This window comes from Pristis pectinata, chromosome 19 (genome assembly GCF_009764475.1).
Source record: "Pristis pectinata isolate sPriPec2 chromosome 19, sPriPec2.1.pri, whole genome shotgun sequence".
NCBI classification, from domain to species: domain Eukaryota; kingdom Metazoa; phylum Chordata; class Chondrichthyes; order Rhinopristiformes; family Pristidae; genus Pristis; species Pristis pectinata.
The window spans coordinates 3359337-3381786 of record NC_067423.1 but is presented as its reverse complement, the minus strand read 5'-3'; the positions used below and the strand labels follow the sequence as shown (position 1 = coordinate 3381786).

General features: G+C 46.1%; 1 protein-coding gene across 3 annotated transcripts in view; it reads right to left on the bottom strand.

Annotated features, from left to right (window-relative positions):
• The window catches only part of frmd4a (FERM domain containing 4A), a 562285-nt gene that overhangs the window by 512224 nt on the left and 27611 nt on the right, over nucleotides 1-22450 (bottom strand). For all 3 annotated transcript variants that reach the window (XM_052034015.1, XM_052034013.1, XM_052034024.1), the window contains exons 2-3: nucleotides 22159-22234; nucleotides 17656-17814 (exon numbers count right to left, since the gene is read on the bottom strand). In XM_052034015.1, the coding sequence (XP_051889975.1) occupies nucleotides 17656-17694 (39 nt within the window). In that variant the 5' untranslated portion in view covers nucleotides 17695-17814; nucleotides 22159-22234. The remainder of the gene's footprint in view (nucleotides 1-17655; nucleotides 17815-22158; nucleotides 22235-22450) is intronic.

Here is a 22450-nt window from a genome sequence, read left to right as displayed (position 1 = left end):
GAGACATCAAGCGCTCCTCATACATTAAGCCTTACGTTCCTGGGATCATTCCTTTGAACCTCCTCTGGACCCTCTCCAGTGCCAGCACATCTTCCCTTAGATACGAGGCCCAAAATTACTCACAACAGAGTGGGACTGAGAAGATCTTTCTCAGATTGCCGAGGGTGTGATATTGTCCACATGCTCCAAACAGGCACTCTGCTCAAAGTTCTCTCACCACGAGCGGAGTCCAAGGGGACAGACAAATCGCTTCAAGAGCTTACTCAAAGCCTCCGCGGAAAACAGTTCACATCGTCACCAACCCCTGGGAATCCCTGGCCGTGACTGCTCAAGATGAAGGATCTGGGAAGACGCCCAGGTCCCAGAGAATGCAGAGGCCAAGCTCAACATCTGCCCCACCTGTGATGGAGTCTGAGTAGGACAGCACAGAAACAGGCCCTTCGGCCCACTACGTCCATGCCGATCTTTTGCCCATCTATACTAATCCCATTTGCCCACATTAGGACTGTACCCTTCTATACCTTGCCATGTCTGTCTAAATGCCTCTTAAACACAGTGACTGTATCCGACTCCACGACATCTTCTGGCAGCACGTTCCAGATATCAGCCACTTACCCCTCAGATCCTCTTTAAAACATCTTCCTCTCACCCCAACCCTATGCCCTCTTGTTTTTGATACCCTAGCATGGGCAGAGAGTCTGACCATCTAACCTTTCTGTGGCTGGGGTAGAAGCAAGTCATCCTCAAAGCCAAGAGGCTGCATAACACAAGAATGTCCTTGGAGAGTCAATGGGTCACACTCTCAACTCTGAGGTCAGAAGATTATAAGTTCAAGTCCGGGTCCAGGCTGAAAAGTCTTGGCCAACACTCCAGGCCAGTACTGAGGGAGTGCTGCACTGTCAGAGCTGCTTCCTCAGGTCAACGTAGACGATCCTACGCCCATCTTTCAATGGAGAGCTGGGGTATTATTCCACAGCTGCCTGGCCCATATTTATCCATCAACCAGCGTCGCTAAAAACAGGTTATGTCATCATTATCACACCGTCATTGGTTGGAGCTTGATCTATCATGCATGCTGGCCTTTCTACACCACAATGGTCACTGACCTTCAACACGTACTCCAACAGCTGTAGAGTACTCTGGGACATACTACATTCCTAAAAGTGAGAAAGAAATGCAAGACTTTCTTCAGTCATAAATTTTAAGTACAGAGGAGATAAGCACATAAGAAATAGGAGCAGTTGGCCATCTGGCCCATCGAGCCTGCTCTGCCATTCAATAAGATCATGGCTGATCTGGCCGTGGACTCAGATCCACCTACCTGCCTCTTCCCCATAACCCTTAATTCCCCTACTGTGCAAAAATCTATCTAACTGTGTCTTAAATATATTTAATGAGGTAGCCTCTACTGCTTCCCTGGGCAGAGAATTCCACAGATTCACTACTCTCTGGGAAAAGCAGTTTCCCCTCATCTCCGTCCTAAATCTATTCCCCTGAATCTTGAGGCTTTGTCACCTAGTTCTAGTCTCACCTACCAGTGGAAACAACTTTCCTGCCTCTACCTTATCTACCCCTTTCATAATTTTATATGTTTATACAAGATCCCCTCTCACTCTTCTGAATTCCAGTGAGTATAGTCCCAGGCGACTCAATCTCTCCTCATAGGCAAACCCCCTCATCTCTGGAATCAACCTGGTGAACCTCCTCTGCATTGCCTCCAAAGCCAATACATCTTTTCTAAGCATTTTCTATGAGGTGGCATTTTCTAACCGAGTCCAACTTCACCCCTTGGCTCACGTGAAGAGGTGGTGGTAAGTGGTTCACACACTGCCCAGTACGACCACGAGGTGGTCTACGGGTGGTCAGGGAACTACAGTCTGTGCACGAGCAGTGGATGAGGAAAATACACTACGAGTTTGATTGCTGGCTTCGCACTGCATCAATTCAGAGAGCATATTCCATTTAAATGGTGTTTGCAATTTTCCAACTCAATAAGATTAATACCCCAAAGCAAAATTACAGATTGCTTGGAACACAAATCAGCTGTTAGACAAAAAGAAAATCATTTAACTGTGGCAAAAATAATGAGACTGAACACTGGCCGTTTCAAAGATCATTACTAACCAATTTACCATTCCTAAATACATCACAGAGGAACCAGTGTCAACACCAACAAATGGTGCTGCTGAACCCATTAGGAACATCTGGGCCCTACAGTGAGGAGATCCTTCGTCTCCAAGCAAAACAGGCCAATGATTATGGGCACACATGACACAGCAAGATAATATTTCTGATACTGAATCACAGAGTGTAAACAGAGCATGGACTGTGGTTGAAGAAATGCCAATGGTGTTGTTTTATTTCAATAAATGAACAAATCAGAAAGTGCTGGAGAAACAACAGGTCAGGCCGCATCTTCCAAAGTCCAACGCAAGCTCAAGGAAGATATCATCTTCTGCCTGGGAACGTTGCAGCTTGCAAGACTCAACTTCGAGTTCTCCAATTTTAGATAACTTCCTCTTTCTGTCTGTCTGCCTCAGGACTGGCCATTGGTGCTGGTCAATAGTCTCCTCCTTCTTCTTTCACTTGTACATTCTAGCCTGTTGGACAGGTCTGGACAGAAGTACCCAGATTTCACAACATTAGCGCAGGAACACAAGAAGCTGCAGAGAGTGGTGGACTCAGCCCAATAAAACTGCAACATAACCTCCCAACTTCTATACTCAGTGCCCTGACTGATGAAGGCCAGCGTGCCAAACGCCTTCTTCACCACCCTGTCTCCCTGCGATGCCACTTTCAGGGAACCATGTACTTGTGCTCCTCGGTCCCTCTGTTCCTCAACACCCCCAGGGCCCTGCCGTTCACTGCGAAAGTCCTCCTTACATTTGTTTTCTCTCTTCCTCAGTTCTGATGAAGGCTCTTTAACCCAAAACATTAAGAGTTTCTTTCTCCACAGAGTAGTTACAGCATCTTCTGTTTTTGTTTCACATTTACAGCATTTGGGGTTTTACTGATTTTCATTTCCTGGTCTCTGGATGAGGGGGAGTGCTTTGTGGACAACATGCTCCCGGATGTTGGTCTGCTTGTGGCTCAAGAGGGTGCAGGCAGAGAGGGACCGGTAACTGCCAGGGAGACGGGAGCAGGAAGTAGTTCAGGAGACCCCAAGGGCATCTCACCCTCAGCGTTTGGTCCAGAATACTTTTGGGGAGTGCAGCCAGATCTAAGAGCACAGCTCCATGGGTGACTCAGCTATACAGGGAAGGAGGAGAGAGCAAGAGGTGAATACTTACAGATCAGCTCTAGTCAGGGGAGCAAACAGATGTTTGTGAGGTTGCAGATGTGATTCCAGGATTATACGTTGCCACCTCAATGCCAGAGACAAGGACATTTGGGAGTGTGTGGTGGGTTTGAGAGAGTACAGCACGGAAACAGGCCCTTTGGCCCAACTGGTCCATGCCGACCAAGATTCCCACCTAAGCTAGTCCCATACGCCCGCATTTGGCCCATATCCCTTTAAACCTTTCCTATCCATGTACCTGCCCAAGTGTCTCCTAAATGTCATAACTGTACCCACCTCAACCACTCCCTCTGGCAGCTCGTTCCATATACCCACCACCCTCTGGGTGAAGGAGTTGCCCCTCAGGTTGATTTCTTTCCTTAAACCTATGTCCTCCAGATTTAGATTCCCTTTCCCTGGAAATATCAGCACCAACCACCTAAGTAGAATAAACAGAGGTCCTGCAGGTAGAGTTTAAGGAGCTGGGAAGGAGATTACGAAGCAGGCAGCAATCTCTTGATTACTCCCAGTGTCACACACAAGTGAGTGTGGAAATTGCAGGATATGGAAGGGGGATGTATGGCGAGAGAGATGGTGCAGGAGTGAGGGTTTAGATTGCCCAATCCTGTTCCTAATCCATATATTTGCACAGGAAGGTAGTAGACAATTGAGTGTTGTGGAGGAATGGAGGTACCTTGCTGGTTAGAAAGGCATAAGGATGCTTTCCTTTAATAGCCGAGCCACTGAGTATAACAGCAGGGAGACCTTGCTGGAACTGTACACACTAATTAGGTCACATACAATTCTGGTCACCACTTTACAGAAACAATGCGATTACACTGGGAAAGGCTGCAGAGGGGATTTACGAGAATGTAACCAGGACGGGAAAACTGTAACCATCGGATAGACTTGGGTTGTTCTCTTCAGAACAGAGGAAGCTGAGGAGAGATGTAGTTGAGGTGTACAGAGTTACGAGGGGCGTAGATAGAGTGAATGGGAAGAATCTATTTCCTTTAGCTGAAAGGTTTAAAACATACAGATGCAAAGGTTGAGAGTCAGAGAGTCCCACACACAGAAACAATCCTTTCGACCCACAATTACCCACCTGCACTAATCCCGTTTACCAGCACTTGGTACATAGCGTTCTATACTTTGGTAGTTCAAGTGCTCGTCCAGATACTTGTTAAATGTTGGGAGTAACTGCTTGCATCACCCTCTCAGGCAACGTATTCTAGATTCCAACTACCTTCCCCCCACCCACCCCCCACGTGAAAAACAATTCTTTCTCACATTCCCTCCAAGACCTCTTCCCCCTTATCCTGAACCCTTGTCCTTTGCCATAAGGAAAAGTTCCCTACCACCTCCCCTGTCTATGCCCCTCATAATTTTGTTTACCTCTATCATTAGCCCCCTACATTCCAAGGAAAACAAACACACCCAATCCAGTGTCTCCTCAGAAGCGAGATGTTTCATTCCAGGCAGCATCCTGGTGACTCTCCTCTGCAGTGTAATTAAATCCTTCCTCCAGTGTGGTGACCAGAACCGTCAACCCAACTCCATCTGTGGCCTAAACAATCGTTCATAAGCTCCTCCACAACCTCCCTACTTCCACATTCTATGCCCTGGTTAATGAAGGCCAGCATCCCATAGATCTCAGAGAAACAAAAGGACTGCAGATGCTGGAATCCAGATAAAAAACACTTTGATGCTGGAGGAACTGAGCAGGCCAGGCAGCATCCGTGGAGAAAAGCAGGCGGTCAACGTTTCGGGTCAGGACCCTTCTTCAGGACTGAAGAATAGATTTTTTCACCAACTTATCTACTTGTGTTACCACCTTCAGGGACCAAGGTCCCTCTGTACCTCAATACTCACTGTACAGGTAGTAACCCTAATAAACTTCCCAGTGCATCACCTCACACTTATCAGGATTCAATTCCATCTGCCGTTGCTCTGCCCATTTTACCACCAGACCAATATCTTCCTGTCACCTAAAAATTATCCTCCTCATTATCAACATCATTTATTTTTGCACCTTCTGCAAACTTACCAACCATACCTCCTACATTCATAACCAAACTGTTAATGTCCACGACAGAGAACAAGGGTCCCAACACCAACCTCTGCGATGCAAAGGTCACAGACTCCCAACCACAAACTCAACCCTCCTCCATCACCCTCTGCCTCCCACTACTGTCAACTTTGGATCCAATTTGCCAACTTGCCTTGGATACCATGGGCTCTAACCTTTTCAACTCTCATTCTGGAACTCCCATGTCGAACAGAGGAACCTAGGAGTACATGGTTCCCTGAAAGTAGACAGGGTGGTAAAGAAAGTTTTTGATACGCTGGCCTTTGCTAGTCAGGGCACTGACTATACAAGTTGGGATGTTATGTTGCAGTTGTACGAGATGTTGGTGAGGCTGCACTTGGAATAATATATTCAGTTTTGGTCAGCCTGCTGTAGGGAAGATGCCATTAAGCTGGAAAGAGTGCAGAGGAGATTTACGAGGACGTTGCTGGGACCCGATGGACTGAGTTATGGAGGGAGGTTGAGCAGGTTGGGACTTTTTTTCATTGGAGCGCAGGAGAATGAGGGGTGACCTTATAAAAGTGTATAAAATCATGAGGGGCACAGATAGGGTGAATATACACAGTCTTTTTCCCAGGGTTGGGGAATCAAGAACTAGAGGACATAAGTTTAAGGTGAGAGGGGAGAGATTTGAAAGGAACCCAAGGGGGGAAAATTTTGCACCCAGAGGGTGGTCAGTGCATGGAACGAGCTGCCAGAGGAAGTGGTTGAGGCAGGTACATTAACAACATTTAAAAGACACTTGGACAGGTACACAGATAAGAAAGGTTTAGAAGGATATGGGCACTGTGGTCAGCATGGATAAATTGGGCTGAAGGGCCTGTTTCCGTGCTGTGTGACTATCTCAAACTCTACTGGTCCGTGCAGACGACCTAATTGGTGGAAGGATTAGTGAAGAGATGGGAAAATGTTTCTCCCCAGAGGGTTGTGGGGTCTGGAACTTACTGCCAGAAGGGACGGTGGGGGCAGAAACCCTCTTCACAATGAAACAATACCTGGATGTGCAGTCAAAGAGCCGTGAGCTGGAGAGTGCAGACCCACTGCTGGGAGGTGGGGTTAGGCTGGGGAGCTCTGACCAGCACAGTCACAATGGGTAGAATGGCCTCCTTTGTGTCATCAATTTTCTCCGCTTCTGAAAATAACCCGTGCTTTCATTCCAAATATGCTCTGTCCGTAACCCCAGCTCAGAACATCACGGAAACCAGCCTCCCCTCCATGGACTCTGTCTACACTTCTTGCTGCCTCGGTAAAGCAGCCAACATAATCAAAGACCCCACCCACCCCAGACATTCTCTCTTCTCTCCCCTCCCATTGGGCAGAAGATACAAAAGCCTGAGAGCACATAGCAAGGACGGCTTCTATCCTGCTGTTATAAGACTATTGAACGGTCCCCTAGTACGATAAGATGGCTCTTTGACCTCACAATCTACCTTGTTATGTCCTCGTACCTTATTGTCTGCCTGCACTGCATTTTCTCTGTAACTGTAACACTTTATCCGACATTCTGTTATTGGTTTACCTTGTACTACCTCAATGCACTGTTGTATGAACAATACGCAAGACAAGATTTTCACTGCACCTCAGTACATATGACAATAATAAACCAAATTACCAATTTATCAGAGCATGTTGAGGTTAAGAAAGCCGTATTGGAGCTACTAAAAAGCATTAGGATAGATAAGTCCCCGGGGTTGGATAGGATATACCCCAGGTTACCATGGGAAGTGAGGGAAGAGATTGCTGGAGCATTAACGATGATCTTTGAGTCCTCCCTGGCCACAGGAGTGGTACCAGAGGATTGGACAATGGTAAACATTGTTCAGGGAAGGTAAAAGGGATAACCCAGGAATTATGGTCTTACGTCAGTGGTGAGCAAACTATTGGAGAGGATTCTTAGGGACAGGATTTATGAGCATTTGGAGAAGCATAGCCTTATTGGGGATAGTCAGTATGGCTTTATGAAGGGCAAGGTCATGCCTCGTGAGCTTAATAGTTTTTCGAGGAAGTGACAAGACAAATTGATGAAGGTAGTGCGGTGGATGTGGTATATATGGATTTTAGCAAGGCATTTGACAAGGTTCCCCATGGTAGTCTCATTCAGAAAGTCATGAGGTATGGGATCCATGGAAAATATGCTGTGTGGATTCGAAATTGGCTCGCCCACAGAAGGCAGAGGGTGGTTGTAGAAGGGGAGTATTCAACCTGGAGGTCGGTGACCAGCGGTGTTCCGCAGGGATCTGTTCTGGGACCCCTGCTCTTTGCAATTTTTATAAATGACTTGGATGAAGAAGTGGAAGGGTGGGTTGGTAAGTTTGTAGATGACATGAAGAAGGTGGTGTAGTAGATAATGCAGAAAGTTGTCGCAGGTTGTATGGTATTTAGACAGGACGCAGAGCTGGGCAGAGAAGTGGCAGGTGGAGTTCAATCCAGAGAAGTGTGAAGTGACACGCATTGGAAGATCGAACTTGAAGACCTATTTAAATGGCTATTAGGAGAGGTTGGACAAACTTGGGCTCTTTTCTCTGCAACAGTGGAGGCTGAGGGGTGATCTGTTGGAAGTGTATAAAATTATGAAGGGCATAGATAGAGTGGACAAGCAATATCATTTTCCCATTATTGAGCGATCCAATACCAGAGGGCATGCATTTAAGGTGAGAGGGGGTAGGAGCAGAACAGATGTGAGGGATACGTTTTTTACTCAGAGAATGGTGGATGCCTGGAATGTGTTGCCTGATAGGGTGGTGGAGGCAAATGCAATGGGGGGGTTTTTAAGAGGGGCTTGGATGGGCACATGAATGAGAGGAAAATAGAGGGATATGGGCATTCTATAGGTAGGAGGGATTAGCTATGTCGGCACAACATTGTGGGCCAAAGGGCCTGTCCTGTGCGGTACTGTTCTGTGTTCTAAGATATACTGGCTTTGGAGGCGGCGCAGAGGAGGTTCACCAGGTTGATTCCGGAGATGAGAAGGTTAGCCTATGAGGAGAGATTGAGTTGCCTGGGACTATACTCGCTGGAATTCAGAAGAATGAGAGGGGATCTGATAGAAACAACTGTGCTGTACTGTCTGGGTCTACATTTACACAGTTATAGAAGCATTCATTTTTCACCTCAGTTCCCACTTACTTGTCCTCAGAGAGCACGTCTGATTCACCACATATAATGGGTCTCTAATATTGCTTACTCCCAGGTTTTTTATTTCCCAGCACAAGTCCCTCAGGCAGAGATTCATGATTCATGTTACCGAGGTCTGATACGACTGGGTGGATGACATCACCAGCAGCAAGAAATAAGGCAGAAGATCTGCAGTCAGTCACGGTCTAATCTAGACAGATCACATCTGATCTTATTATTAAAACTGCAAGGCTAATGGAGAAGCAGCAAACAAAGTGCGTCTCAGCTATCAAAATGCAACCTTTAATTAGGTTTGGAATAACAGTAGAACAATTAACTGACAAGCAAAGGTCAATTAACAGTGGATCAAAGTGAGAGCAGACAGGCTCCATCCCGTTCTCACTGTATTTATTGTTACCATGTACACTGTTTACTCTGGTGCAAGGAATTTCATTGCACCCTGGTGTATATGACAATAAACTAATCTAATTTAATCAAAGACATGTGCAGCCTGCATCAGTTCAGCTTGTTAGCTTCACACCATAGACATGAAAAGCACCTATCCTCAGCCTCTTCCGTACAGTTACCAAAGACTTTCCTGCAGACTCCTTCATTTCTACTTTTAATTCACTCTTTGTCTTAAATTTCCCCCACACGTTCTCAGCTTCTTCCCCAACACTCAGGTCACAATGCATTTCCCGACGGGACGGTCCTTTGATGTCGAGTCACCAATTTTTTTGTGTAACAATGAGCCTCTAATGCAAGAAAGCTTTTGTGGTGATGCTACCCCTGAATGTTGCTGTCGAAGCGCTCTGCAGCTGTCACCAAGCCAGTAAATGACAGTACAAGTGAGAAATCCTCATTCTGACAGCTGTCTGTCAAAATTAAATGCTTGCCTGACCCATTTACTGTAATCAAGAATGGAAAACAGATTAAAACTTCAGGGTAACCAAGAAACCACATTCTGTACAGAGGAGGAGTCATGTGGCTCTGGAGGAGAGGCTGCAAGGGGACTGAATTAGTTCTTTGAGAGACCTTAGGACTGCACAGTGGTGCAGCCAGCAGAGCCGCTGCCTCACAGCTCCAGTGACTCAAGTTCGATTCTGACCTCCACTGCTGTCTGTGTGGAGTTTGCATGTTCTCCCTGTGACTGCACAAGTTTACTCTGGGTGTTCTGGCTTCCTCCCACATCCCAACGATGTGTGGGTTGGTGGGTTAAATGGCTGCTGTAGTTGCCCCTTATGTGTAAGTGAGGGGTAGAATCTGGGAGGAACTGATGGGAATGGAGGGGGAGAATAAAATGGGATCAGTGTAAATGGGTGGTTGAAAGTCAGTGTAGGGTTGGTGTAGGGTTCGAAGAGCCTGTTTCTGTGCTGTGTGACTACGTCACTGCCTAAAAAACGTTTCATTGTGCTGCCTGTCCTTCACAGTGTCACAGAATCACAGAGTTAGAAACACCACCTCCCACGTTATCCACATACCTATTGATCTGGAGTGACGCATCCAACCCTAGACAGTCAGGAATTCACCAGGAGCTACCTGGCCAAGTGTGAGAGACAGCTCGCATAAAGAAAGTCTAATGAGACCAAAGGCAATTCTAGCCACACATAGTATCATCTATTGTTGGTGGCCTAGTTAGGAGGAGATTAAGTATTTTTTCCATACCCAATTCCAATTGTTAGTCAATTTTTTTTTCAAAGAGCCTGAACAAAATCTGTCCCAGATGTGCGCACACACACACAGTGCTGGAGGAACTCAGCGTGTCGGGCAGCATCTGTGGAGGGAGATGGACAGTCAACGTTTTGGGTCGAGACCCTTCATCAGGACTGAAAGAAAGAGAGTAGAGAGAGGTATAGAGAGGTGAGGGGAAGGGGTGGAGCAAGAGCTGGCAGGCGATAGGTGGATCCAGGTGAGAGGCGGGTGAGGGAGAGGGGAAATGATGTCAGAAGCTGGGAGATGATGGGTGGGTGACGAAGGGCTGAAGACAATGGAGAGGAAGGTGAAGCACAGAATAAAGGGAATGAGATGGGTGATGGACAGATGTGTCCAGGACCTCAAAGATCATTATGCATTATGTAGATGGTGTTTAGTCATTTCAATCTGCAAGGTATACGAAATCTGTAAAGTATAGTAAATACACTTCCCCCTGCCCCCCAACAAGAACAGGACACTTGCTGAAGTAGGGCAAATAAGTTGATACCAGATGCTGAATACCTCCAGCAGATTGCTGGTTGCTGAAGCTGACACCTTTAGGTCGAACCACTTCACATACATGGTGTAAAATATTACTGGGGTCTCATATTCTCAAGACTGGATCTTTTTTTGCTGCAGGACTGAAGTTCTGAACCAATTCTGAAGGGAAAAAATCCATTTTAAATATCCTTTACAACAAGGAGAAATTTAATGCAAAGCCAATTGACAAATCTAATTATGATAGAAGAACTTTAACAACGTCAATGCCCCATTACACCGCAAGCTGAGTAACAGGAACATTAACAGACATTGTCTATCAAGGGGAGTTGGTAACCAAGGATAAATCCATGGAGTGGGAAGCAGTGGCTGGCACTACCTTGAGATAAGATATCCAATAAACTTCAACAACTGCCACACAAGATGAAGTGACCGCCATAAAACTTCAAGCCCGCCATGAACATAGGCACCTGGGATTAATCATTGGGAGGCGTGCATGAGACAAAACCTACAGAAAAGTTCACTGATGTCCAGCTGTCTCACCGTGGAACAGAGTTGGGAGGACAAGCACATTAAGGTTGGCTGGATTAGGGTCTGGTTGGCTGGAGAGGATAAAAGTACTTAAAACCCAAATATAGAAGACTCCAGGGCAGATCTGGTTATGGAGTCATCGAGTCAGGGCATACAGCACGACAGGCCCTTCCGCCCATCAAGGTTGAACTGATCTTTTTGTCCCATCTAACTAATCCCATTTGCCTGCTTTAGGACCATATCCTTCTATACCTTGCCTATTTAAGTCTGCCTAAATGCCTCTTAAACGTGTGACTGTATCCGATTGCACCACCTCCTCTGGCAGCACGTTCCAGATATCAACCACTCTGTGTAAAAAAACTTCCTCCCATCTTTCCTTTAAAACTCCTTCCTCTTGTGTTAAACCTCTGCCTTTTTTTTTATAACCCTGCCATGGAGCAAAAAGATTTTGACTGTCGACCCTCTGTCTCTCAATCTTGTACATCTCTGCCACGTCACCCCTCAGCCTCCTTTGCTCCAGGGAAAACAAGGTCAGCCTGTCCGATCTCTCCCCATAACTAAAGCCCTCCGATCCAGGCAACATCCTGGTGAACCTCCTCCGCACTCTCTTCAGTGCAACCACATCCTTATTATTTCTGTTCTGTTCCATGCTTAACCCATGTGGTAAATAAAGATAACCCTCTGTCAGAGACAGAGCATCTCCGCACACCATTACAGACAGATTCCGGTTTAGGAACATAACAAGTAGGGAGGGTAAAACCAAGATGGTTCCTGAATTCAAGGCCTCGAAATAGGTCCCTCAGCCAGGCGAGACATCACTGGCACTCCTCAAAGCGCTCCACAAATTTCTGGTCATGCAAATGACATCAAGATTAGCTTAACAAAAGCCTTAAGAATGCACGATTTTATTCCACCTAGATTAGGAGAGATAAGTACAAGAGGACATGGCTTTAGGGTGAAAAGGGAAAGGTTTAGAGGGAACTTCTTCACTCAAAGAGTGGTGGGAGTGTGGAATGGGCTGCCATCTGATGTGGTAAATGCGGGCTCGCTCTTAACTCTTAAGAGTAAATTGGATAGATACATGGACGAGAGAGGTCTGGAGGGGTATGGGCTGGGGGCAGGTAAATGGGATTAGCAGAATAATGTTTCGGCACAGACTAGAAGGGCTGAATAGCCTGTTTCTGTGCTGTAGTTTTCTATGGTTCTATGGTGAAAGAATGCAGACCGATAATTGTCCCCCAGTGCAAAGGTCAAAGGGCAGGGGTGCTCCAGGTTAGCGGTAAGGGAGCAATAAAACACAGCAGTAAAAATAAAACAGTGAAAGAGAGCAGACAGGGCAAGAACATTTTTCATTGCTTGAAATTCTACTCCAATGTTTAACTCGGTTAAGTAAATTTAATATTGCAATAAAATTAATCTTGTCAGGACTGGCCTTGCGACTGTTGTTCAATCTCTTGTGAAAAGAGCAAGGCAGGAGAAGAGATGAGGATTTCTTTCAGTGTTCAAGCTCTCTCTCGGGATTACAGAATCTGCACTGTTTGCATTCCATCACTCACTTTCATTGTCACTTCTCTGAAGTTTTTTCTCCACAGGGGGAAAAAAAAATCAGTTTTGTCAGTCATTTCTTATTTCTCCAAGCGACACTTCACAATCACCTTTACTGAAGTTCCCCAAAATCTTCCAGTCCATCGATAGCTTTAACTTCCCCAGAGTTGTGGTCAAAATTCCAGAGGTGGTTTTTAAATCAACATTTCTAGAGCCAGTATGAGAACCACACAAGGCAATGTATGCAGATTCTTTATACACACACACACACACACACACACACAATGCATAACAAAGGATACAGGAGGACTGTAGAGGCTCAGTCAATGAGTATATACAAGACAGAGATCAAGAGATTTGTTCAGATATTAAGGAAAGTAGTGTTAAGGTAAGAGATCGGCTGTGATCACCAAAGTGATGGCCTCACATTTTTCTAACATATATTCCGTCTGCCACACCCTACCCACTCACTCAGCCTGTCGATATCCCCTGCCATCCAGTTCTGCGCCACCAGCAAACTTGGATATATCACACTTGGTCCCCTCATCCAAGTCACTGATAGAGATGGCAAACAACTGTGGCCCCAGCACCAATCCTGAGACACGCCACTAGAATTAGCCTCTCAAACTGAAAATGACTCATTTATTTCTACTCTTTGTTTTCTGCTCGTTAATTAATTCTCATTTTGTGCTAGTATATCACCTCAATACCATGCAGTCTAAATTCATGCAATAACTTCTTAGTAACCACCTGTTAGTCCACTACACTCACTGGCTCTCCTTATCCATTTTGCTAGTGAAAGCCTTCAAAACCCTGAACAACTTTGTCAAGCACGATTTTCCTTTCAAAAATCCACATTGACTCTGCCCGATCCCAAGTCCCCACCAATTCCTAATGCAACTTGAGCACCTTCCCTGCCTAGATGATCTGAAGTTCGCCATATTAACTCTCCTTCCCTTCTTCAATAGTGGGGTTACACTGGCTACTTTCCAATCTGTGGGAGTCAATGAAACTTTGGAACACAATAACTAGTAGTTTCACTCTCTCCATGGTCACCCCTTTCAAAACCCTGGGTACAGGTCATTGGGTCCCGGGATTTATCGGTTTTAAGTCCCATTAATTTCTTCAGGACTATTTTTCGCTATACTGATTATCCTTGCCTCTTCACTCACTCCAGACCTGTTATTCTCACTATACCCCAGAGGTTTTTGGTGCTGACAAACACAAAATATCAGTTTAATTTCTCCACCATTTCCTTATTCCTCAATGTCATTTCCACTGTCTCAGTATATAAAATGATCCACATTAAGTTTTGCCACCCTTTTCCTTTCTACACACCTATAGAAGCTCAGGTAATCTGTTTTTAACATAACTCACGTTCTCCTCTCCCTCTCGATGTCTTGGTCCTCCTTTGTAGAATTCAGGAACATTCCCAGTCTTTGGGCTTGCAGTTCTTTTTGGCAACATTACAAGCCTTGGCCTTTGACCCAAACATCTGTATCGTTGCTAGAGTTGGACCACCCCTTCAGCTGAGATCTTGTGTATTAAAGGGGTATATATTTGTGCAAACCACTTGTTAGTTCATTAAACATTACTGACAAAACTTCCAACAAAGTTTCCCAATCTACCACAGCCAACTCTTACCTCATGCTTTCAGTTTGATCTGTTTGGATTTAAGATCAAGGTTTCAGGCTTAACTAAATCATGTTAACCTTGATATAAAATTCTATCACATTATGATCACTCTTCCCTACAGGCCCCTTAAAGACCAGATTATTAATTAGCCCTTTCATCACTGCACAACACGATTTAAAATTCCCTCATTGGTTCCACAATACACTATACAGCTATTTTGCCGTTGGATTTTCCTTGCAAGAGCCCAACTACAATCATCCCTTGTCAACTGCCCAAGAACATGCTCATAACATTTATCTCCTGCCTCCTGTTATTGCTTCTCCTGTTGGGCAGAAGAATCCCAAGGCAGGTCTAACCCTCATCGGCAAAACCCTAATCACAACAGTTTAGCAACACTATGACCATTTTGCACTAAAATGGACTTTGGTCTAGCTGCCTGTGATGCTGCTGCAAGTAAGTTTTTCATTGCACCTGTGCACACGTGGACTTGTGCATCTGACAAACTCTGCTTTGACTTTAACCACAAACTGGGTACAGAGGAAGGGCCGAGCACTTTGCAGGAGCGCCGTGAGGCCACCAAATATGCCAAAATGTTTCTGAAGCAAAACCTTAGACAGCAGGTACAAGCAGGTTTGGAAGATGACAAATTTCAAGTTATATACTTCTAGATGGATGATCATTTGTAACTCAGGGGTGCGAGTTAGCAACCTAGTTTGTATTTGGACAATTGTGTGTGTTTGCATTTGCTTGATTTAACTCTTTTGGATCATTTTAAGTAACACAGTACAATCGAACTCTAGAATAGATGGATGACTGAATGCTATCTGCTGTTCTCTGCCCTGCCACCCAGGGCACCACTGTAATACAGCTGGTAGGCCCGCTGCCTCACAGTTCCAGTGATCCGGTTTCGATCCTGACCTTGGGTGCTGTCTGCGTGGAGTTTGCACGTTCTCCCTGTGACCACGTGGGTTTCCTCCTATGTCCCAAAGATGTGTGGGTTGGTAGGTTAGTTGGTGTGTGGGTGAGGAGTAGAATCTGGGGGGAGTTTATAGGAATGTGGGGGAAATGAAATGGAATCAGTGTAAATGGGTGGTTGATGTTACGACATCACCTGAAAACCTGTGCAAATTTCTCCAGCACATGGGAGGGAAGAACATTCTCCTAGGACAGTGACGCAGTCACAAGGTCCTGCTGTTACACATCTACAAAAATAAAATGACAGATCAGTGCAGTCTATCAGCTCTGCAGCTGTCTGGACAGATGGCAATTTAATGGGTGCCTGGTTATCATCATACCGCTCACTGCAATGCTCAGCTCTTCCCAAATGCTTTCTCTTTGGTCCAATCGGAGTCTCGAAGGCTTCAGTGCAAAGCAATTCCTCCCATCCCACCAGTTGGTGTGTGGATTTTGAACAGGATGGCACCTCCAGGCAGTTTATAAAAGAGCAGTTTATATCCCTTAACCTCTACTGTGATCTAACAAAGCATATGCTTGGCAGCATATCAAATCGTGTCAGCTGCTAGTAGCAAAACTTGAAACAAGCTATGTATATAAAGTGAGAGGCATAGATAGGTTAGATAGAGTCTTTTCCCCCCAAGTGGAAATGTCAAATATAAGAGGGCTGTAAGGTGAGAGGGGGCAAGTTTAAAGGATATTTATGAGGCAAGTTTCTTTTACACAGAATGTGGTGGCTGCCTGGAACGGGCTGCCAGGGGAGGTGGTGGAGGCAGATACAACAGCAACATTTATGAGGCATTTAAACAGGTACATGACCAGGCAGGGAATAGAGAGATATGGATCATAGAAAGCATCCTATCCAGATGCATCACGGCTTGGTATGGCAACTGCTCTGCCCATAACTGCAAGAAACTGCAGAGAGTTGTGGACACAGCTCAGCATATCACATCACGGAAACCAGCCTCCCTTCCACGGGCTCTGTCTACACTTCTCACCGCCTCGGTAAAGCGGCCAACGTAAACAAAGACCCCACCCACCCCGGACATTCTCTCTTCTCCCCCCTCCCATCAAGCAGAAGATACAAAAGCCTGAAAGCACGTACCACCAGGCTCAAGGACAGCTTCTATCCCACAGTTATGACTATTGAACGGTCCCCTAGTACAATAAGATGGACTTAACCTCACAATCTACCTAGCCATGGCCTTTGCACCTTATTGTCTGCCTGCACTGCACTCTGTAACTATAACTCTGTATTCTGTTATTGTTTTATCTTGTACTACCTCAACACACTGTTGTAATGAAATGATCTGTCTGGATGGCAAGTAGAACAGTTTTTCACTGTAGCTCGGTACATGTGACAATAATAAACCAATGTGCAGGCAAATGTTCAGTTTAAAATGACATCATGGTCAGCACAGACACTGTGGGCTGAAGGGCCTGTCCTGTGCTGTACTATATTATGTCAACTAATTCAGCAGCTGCGATATTCATTACTTTCTCTTACACAACACCAGAATACATTTATAAGCCTCCAAGGATTGTCCGCCAGGTTATCTGGAGGAACTGACAAATGCCGTGAGACCCAAGCTTCACCTTGCTTCCAATCTTGAAGTACAGAGTCGACCAAGTAACCACGATAAATAACATGACATCATACGGACATCCCACTTAGGGACAAGCCACTGAAGTCACTCTGTCCCTTTGAATAAACAGTACGTCAGACTTTGATTGTGTTTAAAAAGCCTGTCCTTGGCAGGACAATGAATAATGAATTCTTCTATGGGAAACAAAGGGAGTAATTTAGGAGGTAATCTGTGTCAACAATGGGACAGTGTTTCTGTTAGACTTTTAAATTCAGCTATGATATCACTCACCACTGGTATAATATCCCCGTTCCAAACACTTCCACACACAAAGTGAGGAGCAAAATGTACAAATGAGGCAATTTTTATTGTTCAACAATGAGCAAAAGCTTCCTATAGATGGGAAAAAGGAGACGCTAGCAAATATTGTAGCAGATACCTAATATATATTACACAGCGCTTTATGGGAGTGCCAATCAACGGATGTGCACCAGTTATTCCCCCGAGAACTGTTGACATCTTCCCTGTGTGGAAGCTCCAACCAGCACAGGCTGCCTTGTTATCCTAATAAAAATTTCATTCCCTCATTACTGGGACAGGGTCCAGCAAGGTAAACTGAGCTCTTGCATCTTGACTCTTTTACAAACGTTACCAAGCTAAAAATAAAAAGCCTCCATCTTTCACAAGGCATCTGGGAGGTGTGCAACATGCATCAAATGAGGAGAATTGCTTACCGTGAGCAAGCTGAAGGATGGGTCAGGCTGCACAGCCATAGTCCTGAGTCAGCGGGACTCTCTCTCTCTCTGAGTCAGCGGGACTCTCTCTCTCTCTCTCACATTAAGCAAGTTGCTGGCCCTTTTTGTGCGTCTCCCCTGTGAAGAACATCCATGCACCTACAACCAGCAGAGAAGGGGAACAAGCCAGAGAACAAGGCTTAAATACTGACTGCAATCGAGTCAGACAAAAAAAATTCACAGCAACCAAAAGAGCAGCACAGGGAGGGGAGGGGTGGCAGGGGAGAGAACAGCATAATTAGATGTAAAAAAAAGAACAGTGACGAGATCCAAGGCTCAATCCTGCAACTAGTTTCAGAGGAGATTGTGCAGACAGCAGCCAAGCTTTAACCAAAGTGCAAGCAAGCTCAGCCACTCAGCAGAGAGCAGTTATTGACACCTGACGAGCAAGGCAACACAGGCTTCAAGCAAACACCTCCACTTACTTAAAGCTATTGCCCGTTAACCCTCCGCTTGCTGGCCCGCTGTGCAGGACAGTTCCAACCTTTCCACCTTGTGTGGGATTATACATGGCGCAGCGAAGCCCACACTGTACGTGCTCTGGTTACCCTCTTCCTTTCTGCAAACGTGATGGAGCTGGGAACCTTTCAATGTGCAGACACCATAGACACTTGGAACTGTAGAAGGTTAATCACTGTGGCTCATTGCCTTTAGTCTAGTTACAGACAAACTGGGTCAATCCATCACTCTCCATCTTATCAAATTCAGTGCCTGCTTCTCCCAGAACAGACCAGGACAGAAACCCTCATGTGGCCCTGCACAATCACTGGAAATTCAGCAGCCTTGGAAAAACTTGGTGTGGCAGGATCCCTCCAGTCACGCTGCCACAGATCCCAGCAAACACTCCACAGCATGGAGAGAGGCCTGGACTAACTACAGGGAGTGGGTCAGGCATTGGGACCACTTGAGACGACAACAAGACAAGTGGGTTCCAGAAATCCCAGACAGGAGTGCAATTCCATAAGGAGCGTTACATCGGCTGGTCTAGACCGATTACGTAAATATTTACACTGGCCATCCAAAGGACTGCTGTTAAGAGCATAAAATATTGACAACTCTAAAATACTCAGAGCCCTAGTAAGTTACAGAGCAACATTAAATGCTTCGGTTTGACAGCTCAAATTCTTTGTTTCCTTCCAACGCTATGCGTGGATGCATCCCTGGTTCAAAGCCAAGGTAAAGTAGACTAACCTATAACCTCCTCCCTTTGTATACCATCCATCACACCGTCAGAGCCTTACGATGAAGGCGTATGACATGCTTTCATCGGTCAAGGCACTGAGTACAAGGGTCAGGAGTCTGTATAAAACTTTAGTTGAGCCACACTTGGAGTACTACATGCAGTTCTGGTCACCCCATTATAGGTAGGTGTGGAGGCACTGGAAGGGGTTCAGAAGAGGTTTACCGGGATCCTCCCTGGATTAGAGGGTATCAACTGCAAGGAGAGGTTGGACAAACTTGGGTTGTTTTTTTCTGGAGTGTCAGAGGCTGAGGGGAGACCTGATAGAGGTTTATAAAATTATGAGAGGCATAGAGTAGACAGCTAGAATCATTTTCCCAGGGTAGAAATGTTGAATACTAGAGGGCATAGCTTTAAGGTGAGAAGGAAAGTTTAAAAAGGTATGTGTGGGGCAAGTTTTGTTTTTGAAAGCACAGTTGTAGGTGCCTGGAACACACTGCCAGGGGTGGCGGTGGAAGTGAATCCGATGGTGGCGTTCAAAAGCCCTTCAGATAGACACATGAACGTGCAAGGAATGGAGGGATGTGGATCACGTGCAGGCAGAAGGGATTGGTTTAAGCTGGCATCGTGCTTAGCACAGACATTGTGGGCTGAAGGGCCTGTTCCTGTGCTGTACTGCAATGTGCGTATGACAATGAGGTAAAGCCACGCACCACTGGCTTCAGTGCAGCAGCACAGCCTTTGGTCATCTGAGGAAAAGAGTGTTTGAAGATCAAGCACAAAGCTCACGCAAATCCCACCTTCCTGAACACCTCAGACAGAACTACGTACAGCAAGACCCTCACAGCACTGGAGAGGTACCGCCCACACCGTTTCTGTAAACACTCTGAATCCACCGACAGTAACATCAGTCCCAGGCCAATCTCCCCAGTACTGGGTGTCTAACTACAGTCCATCCCTTCCAATGCATGGACCTTGTCCTCACATAAACCCCTGAAACAGACACACTGTGACAGCAGATCATCACTGAGCAAAGAGGAACGGACCCGAGGATGATCGCACAGCCTCCCTGAATAAATACAACATCCTCAACTCGTGGGATTCCCTGGCCCATGATCTCTCAAAGAGGAGGAGCAGTGTTCCAAATAGAGTAGACAGCCGGTATCCTTTTTTCCCCCTCAGGGTCAAAGTGTCAAATACTAGGGGCAAGCATTTAAGGTGAAAGGTGACAAGTTCAAAAAGAGATGTGTGGGATAAGGTTTTTTTTTCAAAATACAGAGCGGTGGGTGCCTGGAACATGCTGCCAGGGGTGGTGGTGGAGGCAGATACGGTGGAGGCGTTTAAGAGGCTCTTAGATAGGCACATGGATGTGCAGAGAATGGAGGGAGATGGACCGTGTGCAGGCTGAAGGGATTAAGTGTCATTAGGCATCATTAGCTTAATTAGTTGGGCACAACATCGTGGGCTAAAGAGCCTGTTCCTGTGCTGTACTGTTCTGTTGTTATAGGAATAAGATATCTTTATTAGTCACACGTACATCGAAACAAACAGTGAAATGCATCTTTTGCGTAGAGTGTTCTGGGGGCAGCCCACAAGTGTCGCCACGCTTCCGGCGCCAACATAGCATGCCCACAACTTCCTAACCCGTACGTCTTTGGAATGTGGGAGGAAACCGGAGCACCCGGAGGAAACCCACGCAGACATGGGGAGAACGTACAAACTCCATACAGACAGCAGCTGGAATTGAACCCGGGTTGCTGACGCTGTAATAGCGTTACGCTAACCGCTACACTATTGTGCCTGCCCCTACACTACAGTGAGAACCACAGGTCCCATCATCAGGGACACATGCAAGCCCAGTTTAACCAGCAGAAGGGACCTACCTCCCAAACCACCCACCCTACCAGACACTTCCTGGCCCACCTATGGATCCCACAGTGACTTCCGAAGTGGAGTGGATGCATCCTTGACCCAAAGACCCCGCCTTGGACAGTGTGTGCTGGCTCTCACAAGCCCGAGGTTCAGAGGTGGGTTTATTTATTGGCATTTAACAAGATTGCTGTATATGTGTAAACCAATCTCCACCACGTGTTCGTACCCCCCACGAGACCGCAGCTCGACTCCCCAAATCAGAAGCTGGGTTCCTGGAAATTTCATGGAAAGGAGGGGGGAGTATTGAGGAAAGAGCAATGATAGAGCTTTGTGTACTGCTTCAGGGAATGTTCCCAATTTCAATAAGCTGGACAGGACGTTACCAGGGCTGGAGTGTGAGAATTCCACGGAGAGACTGGATAGGCTGGGATTGTTCTCTCTGGAGCAAAGGAGACTGAGGTGACCTTATAGGGGAGTATAAGATCATGAGGGGCACAGATAAAGTGGATGGTCAGTCTTTTCCCTGGGTAGGGGAGTCTAAAAGTGCATAGGTTTAAGGTGAGAGGGGAAAGGTTTAAGAGGGACCCAAGGGGCAACTTTTCCACACACAGAGGTTGGTGGGGAGAGAGCTGCCAAAGGAAGCAGTGGAGGTGGGTATAATTATGACATTTGGACAGGTACAGGGATAGGAAAGGTGTAGAGGGATGTGGGCCAAATGCAGGACTAGCTCAGGTAGGCACCTTGGTCGGCGTGGACGAGTTGGGCCGAAGGGCCTGTTTCCGTGCTGTATGACTCCTGTCTGGACAGTATGTCCATCAGTTCCCGTGTGGTCAAACTGAAAGGAAGACTTGCATTTCCATAGCGCCTTGCACATCCCTTACGGGACATCCAACAGCACTTTGCAGTCAATGTTGAGAAGTTGCCACGGTACAAAGCTTTCTAGTTCACCATACAGAAAATATCCGCACCACGACTACATACGAACCACCAGCCCGTGTTTAATCCACATACACAGCACATTCAGGAACACTGAACAAGGACCAGAGATGAAAAAATCCAGACTTCACTTAGACACTGTGGCACATTTGCACGTAAGTAAATTAGTGAGTCACATATACTGTATGCACAACACAACAAGGTAATCAGACATTGGATGCAAGCATGTGGTAGTTTTGTAGTTGGTCTGAAAACAAAGAGTTAACCCATGTTCTGTAAATCCTGGTGCCTTCGAGCTGCACACAGATCTCCTCCCATCCACAGGGTCCACCTCCTACCTCGCACAGATCAGCGCTCCAGCTAGTTAAACATTTACTGCAGTCCATAATCCTTCTAATGAAAATTAACAGCCCACTTTAACAGTCAGCCATTCAGCACGCACTCCAGGTACTCACAGTTACAAGTGCTTGGAAACGTAGTCCTTGCTGTTTGCTGGCATTCTTAGACAGATCTTCTTACACAAGAGGCCACCTCAAGAACAAACCAGAAAGAGGCAAGGTCAGTGCTAGGGTTCAGTGATTCAAGGTGAGAGCGAGGAGATATCCTTCTCCCAGAGGCTAGGGGATCTGGAACTCACTGCCGGGGAAGACGAGACAGATGTGCAGATAAGCATTTATCCGTGGACTCTGTCTACACTTCTCACTGCTTCAGTAAAGCAGCCAGCATAATCAAAGACCCCACCCACCC